This window comes from Ovis aries, chromosome 20 (genome assembly GCF_016772045.2).
Source record: "Ovis aries strain OAR_USU_Benz2616 breed Rambouillet chromosome 20, ARS-UI_Ramb_v3.0, whole genome shotgun sequence".
Classification (NCBI taxonomy): Eukaryota; Metazoa; Chordata; class Mammalia; order Artiodactyla; family Bovidae; genus Ovis; species Ovis aries.
In genome coordinates, this window is record NC_056073.1 from 806,290 (window position 1) to 821,527 (window position 15,238).

General features: G+C 37.7%; 1 protein-coding gene across 2 annotated transcripts in view; it reads right to left on the bottom strand.

The window, feature by feature from the left end:
- The window catches only part of KHDRBS2 (KH RNA binding domain containing, signal transduction associated 2), a 796,734-nt gene that overhangs the window by 551,239 nt on the left and 230,257 nt on the right, over nt 1–15,238 (bottom strand). For both annotated transcript variants that reach the window (XM_060403569.1, XM_027958372.3), the window contains exon 3: nt 3,888–4,004. In XM_060403569.1, the coding sequence (XP_060259552.1) occupies nt 3,888–4,004 (117 nt within the window). The remainder of the gene's footprint in view (nt 1–3,887; nt 4,005–15,238) is intronic.

Here is a 15,238-nt window from a genome sequence, read left to right on the forward strand (position 1 = left end):
TCCAACCAATCCATTCTAAAGGAGATCAGCCCTGAGTGTTCTTTGGAACGAATGATGCTAAAGCTGAAACTCCAGTACTTTGGCCATCTCATGCAAAAATTGACCTATTGGAAAAGACTCTGATGTTGGGAGGGATTGGGGGCAGGAGGAAAAGGGGACAACAGAGGATGAGATGGTTGGATGGCATCACCGACTCGATGGATGTGAGTTTGAGTGAACTCCGGGAGATGGTGGTGGACAGGGAGGCCTGGCGTCCAGCGATTCATGGGGTCGCAAAGAGTCGGACACGACTGTGAGACTGCACTGAACTGAACTGAACTGAGCTGATAGTATGTCTTGGTCAAAGACCATACATAGCCTTGTTACAATAAAGATCAAACATGCATGGTACATTCACAAATTCAGCAACATTTCTTACTATGAATTTCTCCCTTTAATGTTTCATCCTAATAGTTGAGCAACTCCTCTACTATCTCTAAGCAATTTTTATAGTCATTAAAATTTATGATTATTTTATTTTCCCTGGTAACATATCAAATTAGAAAAAGTATGGCCAGGTCAAATGATACTACCATAAAATAGTCACGCTTTCTCAATTAATTTTAAGAGATAGTTTATGAATAAATCTCTATAGTTATTTCAAGAAAACCAAAAAAATCAAAAGCAGAGGATATTTCCCAGTTATAAAATGGGGAAATGATATAGTTCAAAAATTCTAGCAATCAGAATCCAACAACACATTAAAAAGATCATACACCATGACCAAGTGGGCTTTATCCCAGGGATGCAAGGATTCTTCCATATCCGCAAATCAATCAATGTAATTCACCACATTAACAAATTGAAAAATAAAAACCATATGATTATCTCAATAGATGCAGAGAAGGCCTTTGACAAAATTCAACATCCATTTATGATAAAAACTCTCCAGAAAGCAGGAATAGAAGGAACATACCTCAACATAATAAAAGCTATCTATGACAAACCCACAGCAAACATTATCCTCAATGGTGAAAAATTAAAAGCATTTCCCCTAAAGTCAGGAACAAGACAAGGGTGTCCACTTTCACCGCTACTATTCAACATAGTTCTGGAAGTTTTGGCCACAGCAATCAGAGCAGAAAAAGAAATAAAAGGAATCCAAATTGGAAAAGAAGAAGTAAAACTCTCACTGTTTGTAGATGACATGATCCTCTACATGGAAAACCCTAAAGACTCCACCAGAAAATTACTAGAGATCATCAATGAATATAGTAAAGTTGCAGGATATAAAATCAACACACAGAAATCCCTTGCTTTCCTATACACGAATAATGAGAAAGTAGAAAAAGAAATTAAGGAAACAATTCCATTCACCATTGCAATGAAAAGAATAAAATACTTAGGAATATATCTACCTAAAGAAACTAAAGCCCTATATATAGAAAACTATAAAACACTGATGAAAGAAATCAAAGAGGACACTAATAGATGGAGAAATATACCATGTTCATGGATTGGAAGAATCAATATAGTGAAAATGAGTATACTACCCAAAACAATTTACAAATTCAATGCAATCCCTATCAAACTACCAGCCACATTTTTCACAGAACAAGAACAAATAATTTCAAGATTTGTATGGAAATACAAAAAACCTCGAATAGCCAAAGCAATCTTGAGAAAGAAGAATGGAACGGGAGGAATCAACTTGCCTGACTTCAGGCTCTACTACAAAGCCACAGTCATCAAGACAGTATGGTACTGGCACAAAGACAGACATATAGATCAATGGAACAAAATAGAAAGCCCAGAGATAAATCCACACACATATGGACACCTTATCTTTGAAAAAGGAGGCAAGAATATACAATGGAGTAAAGACAATCTCTTTAACAAGTGGTGTTGGGAAAACTGGTCAACCACTTGTAAAAGAATGAAACTAGATCACTTTCTAACACCGCACACAAAAATAAACTCAAAATGGATTAAAGATCTAACTGTAAGATCAGAAACTATAAAACTCCTAGAGGAGAACATAGGCAAAACACTCTCAGACATAAATCACAGCAGGATCCTCTATGATCCACCTCCCAGAATTCTGGAAATAAAAGCAAAAATAAACAAATGGGATCTAATTAAAATTAAAAGCTTCTGCACAACAAAGGAAAATAAAAGCAAGGTGAAAAGACAGCCTTCTGAATGGGAGAAAATCATAGCAAATGAAGCAACTGACAAACAACTAATCTCAAAAATATACAAGCAACTTCTGCAGCTCAATTCCAGAAAAATAAACGACCCAATCAAAAAATGGGCCAAAGAACTAAATAGACATTTCTCCAAAGAAGACATACGGATGGCTAACAAACACATGAAAAGATGCTCAACATCACTCATTATTAGAGAAATGCAAATCAAAACCACAATGAGGTACCACTTCACACCAGTCAGAATGGCTGTGATCCAAAAATCTGCAAGCAATAAATGCTGGAGAGGGTGTGGAGAAAAGGGAACCCTCCTACACTGTTGGTGGGAATGCAAACTAGTACAGCCACTATGGAGAACAGTGTGGAGATTCCTTTAAAAATTGCAAATAGAACTACCTTATGACCCAGCAATCCCACTGCTGGGCATACACACCAAGGAAACCAGAATTGAAAGAGACACATGTACCCCAATGTTCATCGCAGCACTGTTTATAATAGCCAGGACATGGAAACAACCTAGATGTCCATCAGCAGATGAATGGATAAGCAAGCTGTGGTACATATACACAATGGAGTATTACTCAGCCGTTAAAAAGAATTCATTTGAATCAGTTCTGATGAGATGGATGAAACTGGAGCCGATTATACAGAGTGAAGTAAGCCAGAAAGAAAAACACCAATACAGTATACTAACACATATATATGGAATTTAGGAAGATGGCAATGGCGACCCTGTATGCAAGACAGGGAAAGAGACACAGATGTGTATAACGGACTTTTGGACTCAGAGGGAGAGGGAGAGGGTGGGATGATTTGGGAGAATGACATTCTAACATGTATACTATCATGTGAATTGAATCACCAGTCTATGTCTGACGCAGGATGCAGCATGCTTGGGGATAGTGCATGGGGATGACCCAGAAAGATGTTATGGGGAGGGAGGTGGGAGGGGGATCATGTTTGGGAATGCATGTAAGAATTAAAGATTTTAAAATTTAAAAATAAAAAACTAAAATTAAAAAATTAAAAAAAAAACAAATGCAATGTAAATCATTTTAAATATCCAAGTTGATATATTTATTAGCTTATTTGTCTTTGAGGATCATTTGAGTCGTTTAATATCACTGACACATTAGAAAAAAAAAGTGGAACTATCATGAGTGTATGTGTGTGTACAAGTAGCTTAGTTGTGTCCAATTCTTTTCAACCCCGTGGACTGTAGCCTGACAGGCTCCTCTATTCATGGGATTCTCCAGGCAAGAACACTGGAGTGGGTTGCCATTTTCTTCTCCAAAACTCTCTTAGATTTGCAGATGAGTATTTGAAATTGCTTCAGGTAAGAGGATCAGAGTGAAGTGGAGTGGAAAGATAAAATGAGGGAATGATACATGGGATGGGAACAGAAGATATAACTGAAGAAAGAAAAAGGATTCAGTCAGGAAATTAAAGAAAATGAGCACACACATACAGGAGCATCCTACAGAGGACACAAAAGAAATGAACAGATTTGATAGCCACCTAGACAAAGGACTAAAAAGGAATAAAATACAAAATTACATGCTTTGGGAGAAAAAGACCAGTAGCTTATTTCTATGAATAAAGAAGATATCAGAAGGTTCAGAGTAGTTCTAAAAGGGTAAAGATAATGGGAACTGATTGAAGGACAGCTCAGATGTGCTTGTACAAATTCAAAGTTCATACCTTTGCTTTATCTCTCATTGATCCTTTGCCCAGGATAGACATTTTAGCACCTGTTTCTTCCTGTAGCCTCTTCAAGGAGTTTCCTCTTGGCCCGAGCAATTTGCCCACAAAATTGAACTAGGAAACAAAATCATTAAAACATCTATATTAAGTAGAGAAAAATAATGACTTAAACCAAGCAAAACTTATGGGTTATGGTTTTTCGAACTTTACCATGGAGAACAGAGTTATGCCTCTCACGCACCCAAACACACACACACACACACACACACACACACAGAGACAGACACACACAGGAAACCACCCCAGACGTATGAGCTTAGATACACTTTTAAAGAGATGCTTCTTCCTAAAGAAATGTTAAAGTCAGTAATCTTTTGAAAATATAATTTACTCATATAATCACATAAATTATTTAAAAAGAAATTAGGGAGAATTACTATGGTTTATAAAATTTCTAAAGGGTTTTTCTCTAATCAGATTATTGAAATAAAGAAAAATTTTAACATGCCTGTGCACATTCAAAAATGCAAAAAAAATATTTTAAATTAAAATTTAACATTCATGTTTGGCAAGCATTGTCTATGCCTGTAAGAGTCCATTTTAAATTTCATGATTGGTAATAAAGAGATTCAACTGTTCTTAAATCTTACCTTCTTTGCGTTAAAGAGTTGTTCTAAAGATCAGCAAATAAGAGATGTGAATGCATACAAAAGGGTTTTAAATGCTAGAAAGAGCATATATACAAAACAGTTTGCTTACATGCACAATTCTAGGGCTAGGGGCATATATAACTGGTTTATTAAGTATGATATAAACAAGAGAAATAAAGGCAGTTATCAGCGTTTGTTGCCAGCTACTAAATGAATATCATTACATGAAATGACTGAGGTAATCACTCATTAATTAAAAAAAAAAAAGGATTAGAATGCATTAAAAACTATGTTGGGCATGTGAAACAGAAATAAGCAAAATTAACTGTCTTCTATATCAGAGTTATTATATATTTTAAAATACCCAGAGTGAATGACATTCTAACATGTATACTATCATGTGAATTGAATCTCCAGTCTATGTCTGACGCAGGATGCAGCATGCTTGGGGCTGGTGCATGGGGATGACCCAGAAAGATGTTATGGGGAGGGAGGTGGGAGGGGGTTCATGTTTGGGAATGCATGTAAGAATTAAAGATTTTAAAATTTAAAAACTAAAAACTAAAAAAAAAAAAAAAAGAAATAAACCACACTTAATGGTGAAAAACTAAATGCTTTCTCCATAAATACAGCATAAAGTCAAGATGCCTGTTCTTACCACACCATTTCAGTGCTGCATTGGAGTGTGGATATCTACAGGCATGTAAGATAAATGGAACAGGATAACGTTTGAAAAGACCACATTTAGATCAACTGATTCTCAAAAAAAAAAAAAAAAAAAAAAGAGTGCCAGAGCAGTAACATTTGAAAAGTAAAATCTTTTTAAGAAATGGTGCTGGAACAACTGGATATTTGTATGCAAAAGCAAGCACCAAAAAAAAAAAAAAATACTTTTACTTCTAACACACAGTAAAGCAAAGTGAAGTTGCTCAGTCGTGTCTGACTCTTTGTGACCCTATGGACTCTATAGCTCACCAAGCTCCTGCATTCATGGGATTTTTCCAGGCAAAAATACTGGCGTGGGTTGCCATTTCCTTTCCCTGGGTCTCCAACATTGCAGGCAGACTCTTTACAATCTGAGCCACCAAGGAATCCCTGGGCTAGGAAGACCCCCCTGGAGGAGGGCATGGCAACCCACTCCAGTATTCTTGCCTGGAGAATCCCCATGGGCAGAGAGCCTGGGAGGTCTACAATCTATGGGGTCACAAAGAGTTTGACATGACTGAGCAACTTTCACAACACTCATTAAGGCAACTCCTATTTTAACACCTACCATAGGCCTAAGCTAAGAAAGGAAGAGAAGTGAGGGACAAAGGAGAAGAGGAAAAATTTACCCATCTGAATGAAGAGTTCCAAAGAATAGCAAGGAGAGATAGAAAGTCTTCTTAACTGAAAAAAAAAAAAAAAAACAAAGAAAGAGAGGAAAATAATAGAATGGGAAAGACTAGAGATCCCTTTAGGAAAATTAGAGATACCAAGGAAATATTTCAGAAATGGTAAGAACCTAACATAAACAGAAGAAATTAAGAAGCAGTGGCAAGAATACACAGAAGAACTGTACCAAAACAGGCTTAATGACTCAGACAACTGTAGAGGGGCTGGAAGGCTTTGAGCAAATACGGAAAATGTATTTGCTCCACTCTTAATGAAGATTGGAAGCTGGAACGAGTATAACAAAGGGTTATGAGCATTCACCAAATGCCTGACACTGGGAACGGATAACGAAGGGTTATACACCCAGTCTTGAGGCGTTCGAAGGCTTCCTCCTGACCACCCGTTTCTGAGAGCAAGGACTGTTGTTTCATGATAAGACTCTCTTTAGAGTTTCGTCAAAGCTATGTTATGACTTGGGTGGTGGAAACTGTATTTTATGCTTAAATGCTTTGATGTTTATCTGAAATGGCTACGTGCAAGTCTGTCTTATGCTCTATTCCCTGAAAATTATAAAACTACACAGTTGGATAATAAACTTTGTCAGTCCACTAGAGGCTGTCTCTGAGTGTCCTTTTCAGAGTGTGGTTCTCTGAGCCTTACAGACAACCATGATAGTGTGATCACTTCTCTAGAACCAGACATCCTGGAGTGTGAAGTCAAGCTGAGCTTAGGAAGCATTACTATGAACAAAGCTAGTGGAGGTTATAGAATTCCAGCTGGGCTATTTCAAATCCTAAAAGATGACGCTGTTTCAGTGTTGTGCTCAAGACGCCAGCCAATTTGGAAAACTCAGCAGTGGCCACAGGACTGGAAAATATGTTTTCATTCCAATTCCAAAACCAGTCAATACCAAAGAATGTTCCAACTATTACAAAATTGTGTTTATTTCCATGCTAGCAAGGTTATACTAAAAATCCTTCAAGCTGAGATTCCCTGATAGATCAGCTGGCAAAGAATCCACCTGCAATGCAGGAGACCCAGTTTGATCCCCAGGTCAGGAAGATCCCCTAGAAAAGGAAATGGCAACCTGCTCCAGTATTCTCACCTGGAAAATCCCATGGACAGAGGAGCCTGTTAGACTACAATCCTTGAGGTCCCAAAGAGTCAGACACAACTGAGCAACTAACCACTAATGAATGAGGCACCAACAGTAGGTGAGCTGAGAACTTGCAGACGTACAAGCTGGATTTACAAAAGGCAGAAGAAGTAGAGATCAAATTGCCAATATCCACTGGATCATAGAAAAAGCAAGGGGATTCCAGGAAAAAAAAAAAAAAGTCTACCTCTGTTTCATTGACTACACTAAAGACTTTGACTCTGTGGATCACAACCAACTGTGGAAAATTCTTGAAGAGATGGGAATACAGACCACCTGACCTGCTTCTTGAGAAATCTGTATGCAGGTCAGGAAGTAATAGTTAGAAATGGACATGGAACAATGGACTGGTTCCAAATTGGGAAAGGAGTACATCAAGGTTATATATTGTCACCTTGCTTATATAACTTCTATGCAGAATATATCATGTGAAATGCCAGAATGGATGAAGCTCAAGCTGGAATCAAGATTGCCAGGAGAAATTTCAATAACCTCAGATATTCAGACGACACAACCCTTTTGGCAGAAAGTGAAGAGGAACTGAAAAGATTCTGGATAAAGTGAAAGAGGAGAGTGAAAAAGCTGGTTTAAAACACAACATTCAAAACACTAAGATCGTGGCATCCAGTCCCATCACTTCATGGCAAATAGATGGACAAACAATGGAAACAGTGATAGACTTTGTTTTCTTGCACTCCAAAATCACTGCAGATGATGAGTGTAGCCATGAAATTAAAATATGGTTGTTTCTTGAAAGAAAACTATGACAAACCTATACAGCATGTTTAAAAGCTTTACCAAATAAGGTCTGTATAATCAAAGCTATCATTTTTCCATTAGTCATGTATGGATGTGGGAGTTGGACTATAAAGAGGGCTGAGCACTGAAGAATTTATTTTTTCAAATGTGGTGCTGGAGAAGACTCTTGAGAGTCCTTTAGACAACACAGAGGTCAGACCAGTCAATCCTAAAGAAGTCAACCCTGAGTATTAATTGGAAGGACTGATGCTGAAGTTGAAGCTCCAATACTTTGGGCACTTTATGTGAAGAGCTGACTCATTGAAAAAGCCCCTGATTGAGGGGAGGAGTAAGGGGCAACAGATGGTAAGATGGTTGGATGGTATCATTGACTCAATGAATTTGAGTTTGAGCAAACTCTGGGAGATGGTAAAGGACAGGGAAGCCTGGGGTGCTGCAGTCCATGGGGTCACAAAGAGTTGGACAAGACTGAGTGACTGAACAACAACAATAGATCTAAACACAAACACACAAAAAATAAATTACCATACAAGAAGGCCTTTGCAAATTTAAGCTGGGAAAGTTTACTAGCAAGCAAAGAATATTCATTGAAATATTCAATGATCCAACAACCATTAAGAATTAAATCTGCAAGCCACAGCCTGGGAGAAAATACTTCCCATGAATATATGTGAATAATGACTAGAATCTAGAATCTATGAGAAACTCCATCAAGTCAATAATTAAACACACACACAGCATACACATACACACACACACACACACACACACACGTTGCTAAAACTGAAAAAAAAAGGCAAATATTGATGGTGATGTGGAATTGCTAGAGCAATTATTATTTCTAATTTAAAATGATACAGTTACTTTGTGAAGAAGATTGGAAGTTATTTATGAATTTAAACACAGATCCACTACAGCCCAGTAATTCTATTCATAAGTATTTATCTAAGAGTAATAAAAGCATGTGTTTCCAAACTGTCTTGCATAAGTACATTGAGACATTTTATTCTTGATCACCATTAAACTGGAAATACAGCACTGCCCATGCAAAGTGGAGAGATAAAGTTTATCCACAAAAAGAAAGGAACTAGTCACTGATTGACACAGCAGTATGAAATATCTCACAGACATTATATTGAGTGAAAGCATCCGATACAAAAAAGTATATCACATTAGATTCTCCACTAATACACAATTCTATAGGCACAAATAATACATGGTGTTAAAATTCATGAGTGGTTGCCTGTTGAGAATGTAAGGCTGAGGCTGAACTGTCTAGAAAGTAAGTGCATGAAGAAACACCCAGGGTGATGGTATTATTATTTATTTTGTTGAAAGTATAAGCATATTCCTGTCAAAACTCACCAAGATGCACACTAAGACCTGTGCAGTTTAATGTATGTAATGTTAGTTGCTCCATCGTGTCTGAATCCTTGTGCCCCATGGACTATAGCCCACATAACTCCTTTGTCCATGGGATTCTCCAGGAAAGAATACTGGATTGAGTTGCCATACCCTTCCCCAGGGGATCTTCCCAACCTAGGGATCAAACCTGGGTGTCCTGCATTGCAGGCAGATTCCTTACCATCCGAACCACCAGGGAAGCACTTACTGTATGTAAAAATACTTCAATTAAGAATGTGGGGAAACTAGAAAGCAGAAACTCCATATAAATATTAAAAAATAAATATCATGATAAAATCCCCAGCAAAAATACTAGTCCCAGGCAGTTGTATAAAGACATCTCAATAGACTCTTAGAAAAAAGATCCTTTTAATCTGTGCAGAAAGTGAGGAAACTATTCCAGAGAACATGACTAGTGGTTAACCTATTTACTGGACCCAGGTAAATAGACTAAATAGACTTCTTACCCTTCTTCTGTCCTTATAATGTATGTTCTTCCCACTGTTCACACACATGCAGCCACACTCATGCAACTTTGAGAGAGCTCTGCATCGCTGAGACCACCTGGACTGTGTCAGTGACTGAACTCAGTTAAATTCTTAAGATTCTGGTGGGCATCTTTCCAATGCCTAAGACAAGCCTCATACATAACTTCCTTTACACTATAGAAGGAAATGGCAACCTACTCCAATATTCTTGTCTGGGAAATCACACAGACAGAGGAGCCTGGCGGGCTACACTTTGTGTAGCTGCAAAAGAGTTGGGCATGACTTAGTGACTAAACAACAAAAACAAATTGCCTATTAAACCAGCAAACTATCAGTCTGGGGTGATCTGGTTCTTTCTTCAGACTTTATTTGCCCTTATTTACAAGGACTAGATTTGAATTTTACCCAGGGATCTCCCCAGACTACAAACAACAGCAGACTATTTCAGAGAAATAAAAGGGAAAATAACCCCCAACTCACTTAGCAGGCTAATGTAACCTTAGAGGGGGGTTTCCTGGTGGCTCAGATGGTAAAGAATCTGCCTGCAATGCTGGAGACCTGGGTTTGATCCCCTGGGGGAAGGCATGGCTGCCCACTCCAGTATTCTTGCCTGGAGAATCCTCATGGACAGAGGACCCTGGTGGGCTACAATCCATGGGGTTGCAAAGAGTCGGTAACAAATGATCGAGTAAGCACAGAACATAACCTTAATAGCTAGACCAAATCAGAAAAGAACATTTAGAGTCTAAATCTACTCATGAAACAATCTATTCCACAAAATAGTAACATAACCAAGGCCTGTTCTATATATTAAAAGTGCATGATGATGAGTTCTGCTTATCAGAGATACATAGGTAATTTAAGATTTATAATATCTATTGTAATTCACCTATTAGTAATGGAGAAAAAAAGGTTAACATCCTATTTGAACAGAAAAAAAAATAATTTGATATAATTAAAACTCAGTCATTAAAAACTCACGTCTAAAACATGAGAAACTTCCTTACCCAGATAAAATGTCTCTACTCAAAAGCAGTAAGAATAGTATAAGTGTTTTAAATGTCAGAAAGCAAGCAAGAAAAAATCATATAGTTTACATAATTATATATATATAAGCTTAAAATAATTTCATAAACAATTATTAGAATTAGTAAAAAAGATTAGCAAGGTGTTTTATAAAAGATCAGTATGAAAACCAATTGCATTGTGTATACCAACAACATATAACTAGTAAATGTTTTTCTTTAAAAAAAGACGCCATTTATAACAGCAGTCAAAGCATTTTTCTAAGAATAAATTTAATTATGTATGATAAAAACCTTTACAAAGAATTTGTAAAATACATTAATAAAACCATCAAATGGATATCAATAAATTGGCTACTGTTCATAGGCTAGAAAAGAGTTGGAGGTGACTGAAGTGACTTTACCCGCAAACACAAATTGGAAGCTGATCACATTCATGAAGAGGGAGTCTCAATGTTGTAGAGATTTCTAGTATTTTCAATTTTTGTGTAGATCTAACAGAAATCTAGTTATAATCACAATTAGGTTTGAATCAATTTACCAACTGGTTTCAAAAATGTATAAAAAGATGAAACTCTAAGAATTGTCAAAACCCTCAAATGCAGATGAATAAATTGAGGGTTACACCTATCACATATGTATTAACTATAATGGAGTGATACCTGTAATCCTGGGACACAGACAGAGAACAAAGAAAAGGAATACAGAATCAGATCCCTGGTTACATTTAAATAGTATATGATACAGGGGGCATTACCGAGGCAGGGTTCAGTTCAGTTCAGTCACTCAGTTGTGTCCGACTCTTTGCGACCCCATGAATCACAGCATGCCAGGCCTCCCTGTCCATCACCATCTCCCGGAGTTCACTCAAACTCATGTCCATCGAGGCGGTGATGTCACCCAGCCATCTCATCCTCTGTTGTCCCCTTTTCCTCCTGCCCCCAATCCCTCCCAGCATCAGAGTCTTTTCCAATGAGTCTACTCTTAGCATGAGGTGGCCAAAGTATGGCTGTTTCAGCTTTAGCACCATTCCTTCCAAATAACACCCAGGGCTGATCTCCTTCAGAATGGACTGGTTGGATCTCCTTGCAGTCCAAGGGACTCTCAAGAGTCTTCTGCAACACCACAGTTCAAAAGCATCAATTCTTCGGGGCTCAGATTTCTTCACAGTCCAACACTCACATCCATACATGACCACAGGAAAAACAATAGCCTTGACTAGATGGAACTTTGTTGGCAAAGTAATGTCTCTGCTTTTGAATATGCTATCTAGGTTGGTCATAACTTTTCTTCCAAGGAGTAAGTGTCTTTTAATTTCATGGATGCAATCACCATCTGCAGTGATTTTGGAGCCCCAAAAAATAAAGTCTGACACTTAGGCAGGTTTATTCCTATGTATTGCATTTCTTTTGATGCCATGGTAAATGAGATTGTTTCCTTAATTTCTCTAATATTTCTTTATTAGTGTATAGAAATGCAAAGTTTCTATGTATAAACTATATTCTGCAATTTTACCAAATTCATTTATGAGTGCTAGCAGTCTTCTGGTGACATCTTTAGAATTTTCTATTTATAGTATCATGTTATCTGCAAACAGTGACCAATTTACTTCTTTCTTTCCAATTTGTATTATTTCTATTTCCTTTAATTCTCTGATTGCTGTGTCTAGGACTTCCAGGTATGTTGAAAAAAAGTGATGAGAGTGGGCATCCTTACCTTATTCCTGATCTTATAGGGAATGGTTTTAGCACTTCACCATTAAATATGATGTTATTAGCAGTGAGTCTGTCATAGATAGACTTTATTATATTGATATGTGTTCCCTCTATGCCCATTTTCTGGAAAGGTTTTTTTTTTTTTAATTATAAATGGATATTGCATTATAACAAAACTTTTTCCCTGCATTTATTGATATCATCATATGATTTTTATTCTTCAGTTTGTTTATGTGGTATATCACAGTGATTCATTTGCAGATCTTTGCATTTCTGGAATAAATCCCACTTGATCAGAGTGTATGATTCTTTACTATATTGTTGGATGTGGTTTCTCATATTTTGTTGAGGATTTTTGTGTTCAACAGTGATTGTTCTTGTTAGTCACTAAGTTGTGTGTGACTCTTTCATAACCCTGTGGACTGTGGCCCTGCCAGACTCACTCAACGGGATTTCCCAGGCAAGAATACTGAAGTAGGTTGTCATTTCTTTCTCCAGAGGATCTTCCTGACCCAGGGATACAATCTAAGTCTCTTGCAGTGGCAGGCAGGTTCTTTCCAACTGAGCCACCAAGGAAGCCCCATTCATTAGTAATACTGGCCTGTAATATTTTTCTCTGGTATCTTTATCTAATTTTGATATTAGGGTGATGAAGCCCTCATAGAATGAGATTAGAAGTGTTCCTTTCTCTTTTTTGCAATAGTTTCAGAAGGTTATGTGTTAACTCTTTTCTAAATGTTTGGTAGAATTCACTGTGTATCTATATGGTGTTGGAATTTTTGCTGGGAGTTTTTAAATTATTGATTCAATTTCAGTAATCATGATTGGTCTGTTCATATTTTCTATTTTTTCCTGTTTTATACTTAAGGGATTATAGACAATTCTATTGTAGTTTAAGCCACTAAGTTTGTGGCAAGTATTGCAAGAACAATATGAATTAATATACTAAGGAAAGAATGTATTGTCTAATGCAGCACATTATGGAATCTCCATTATAAGAAAAGTGAAATTGTTTCATGCACCATAACGAAAGATAAATAAATGCAAATGGATTACAGACTTATGTCTGAAAGATATATCTACAAGTTCTGAAACAAGTCATAAAAATATGCTAACAGAGAACTAAAAGTTTTATTAGAATTAGGAATATCTTAATTAAAATATAATACCAAAAAAGCAAAAACTTAAGTCACAAATTTGGAGACTATTTACATTATATGTTAACAATAAATCAGTTTACAAACACAAGTATAAAAATGTAAGAAAAAGGCAAACAACTGTTAACAAGTATAATCTTGAAGAAGGAAGAGAATGGCCAAAGAGAAGTGTGAATATTCAACCTTATCAAAATTTAAGCAAAAGTTAAATTAGGACCCAGTCCATTCTTAAGGAGATCAACCCTGGGACTTCTTTGGAAGGAATGATCCTAAAGCTGAAGCTCCAGAACTTTGGCCACCTCATGCGAAGAGTTGACTCATTGGAAAAGACTCTGATGCTGGGAGGGATTGGGGGCAGGAGGAGAAGGGGACGACCGAGGATGAGATGGCTGGATGACATCACAGACTCAATGGACGTGAGTCTGAGAGAACTCCGGGAGATGGTGATGGACAGGGAGGCCTGGCGTGCTGCAAATCATGGGGTCGCAAAGAGTCGGACACGACTGAGGGACTGAACTGAACTGAACTGAGATGAAAGTAAAAGAGGAGAGTGAAAAAGTTGGCTTAAAGCTCAACATTCAGTAAACGAAGATCATGGTATCCAGTCTCATCATTCCATGGGAAGTAGATGGAGAAACAGTGGAAACAGTGTCAGACTATTTTTTGGGGCTCCAAAATCACTGCAGATGGTGACTGCAGCCATGAAATTAAAAGATGCTTACTCCTTGGTAGAAAAGTTATGACCAACCTAGATAGCATATTCAAAAGCAGAGACATTACTTTGCTGACTAAGGTCCGTCTAGTCAAGGCTATGGTTTTTTCCAGTAGTCATGTATGGATGTGAGAGTTGGACTGTGAAGAATGCTGGGCACCAAAGAATTGATGCTTTTGAACTGTGGTGTTGGAGAAGACTCTTGAGAGTCCCTTGGACTGCAAGGAGATCCAACACATCCATTCTGAAGGAGATCAACCCTGGGATTTCTTAGGAAGGAATGGTGCTAAAGCTGAAGCTTCAGTACTTTGGCCACCTCATGCGAAGAGTTGACTCATTGGAAAAGACTGTGATGCTGGGAGGGACTGGGGGCAGGAGGAGGAGGGGACAACAGAGGATGAGATAGCTGGATTACATCACCGACTCAATGGACGTGAGTCTGAGTGAAATTCGGGAGATGGTGATGGACAGGGAGGCCTGGCGTGCTGTGATTCATGGGGTTGCAAAGAGTCGGACATGACTGAGTGACTGAACTGAACTGAACTGAACTGAGATACCATTCTACATAGTCTATGATGATAAAAATATGGAGTCAGAAACCAAACATTAACCAGACTGTGGATCCACAGAGACTCATATACCCAGCTTGTAGGTCTGTAAGTAGGTACAACCCTTGTGGCATCATCCTGTAAATCTATAAATTCACCTAACCTAGGCCTCAGCATACTCATTCCCAGGTATATTCTCTAGATAAATATTAGCAAATGTATAAGAATGTTCAAAATTGCAATGCTTGTAAGAACAAAAATAACTGGGGAAAACCATCAGTTCCACAGTAGTGTGCTCTCACCTGGACTCCACACCAACACATGTCTACACCTCAGACACATGCCCAGGTCTCTTCACAA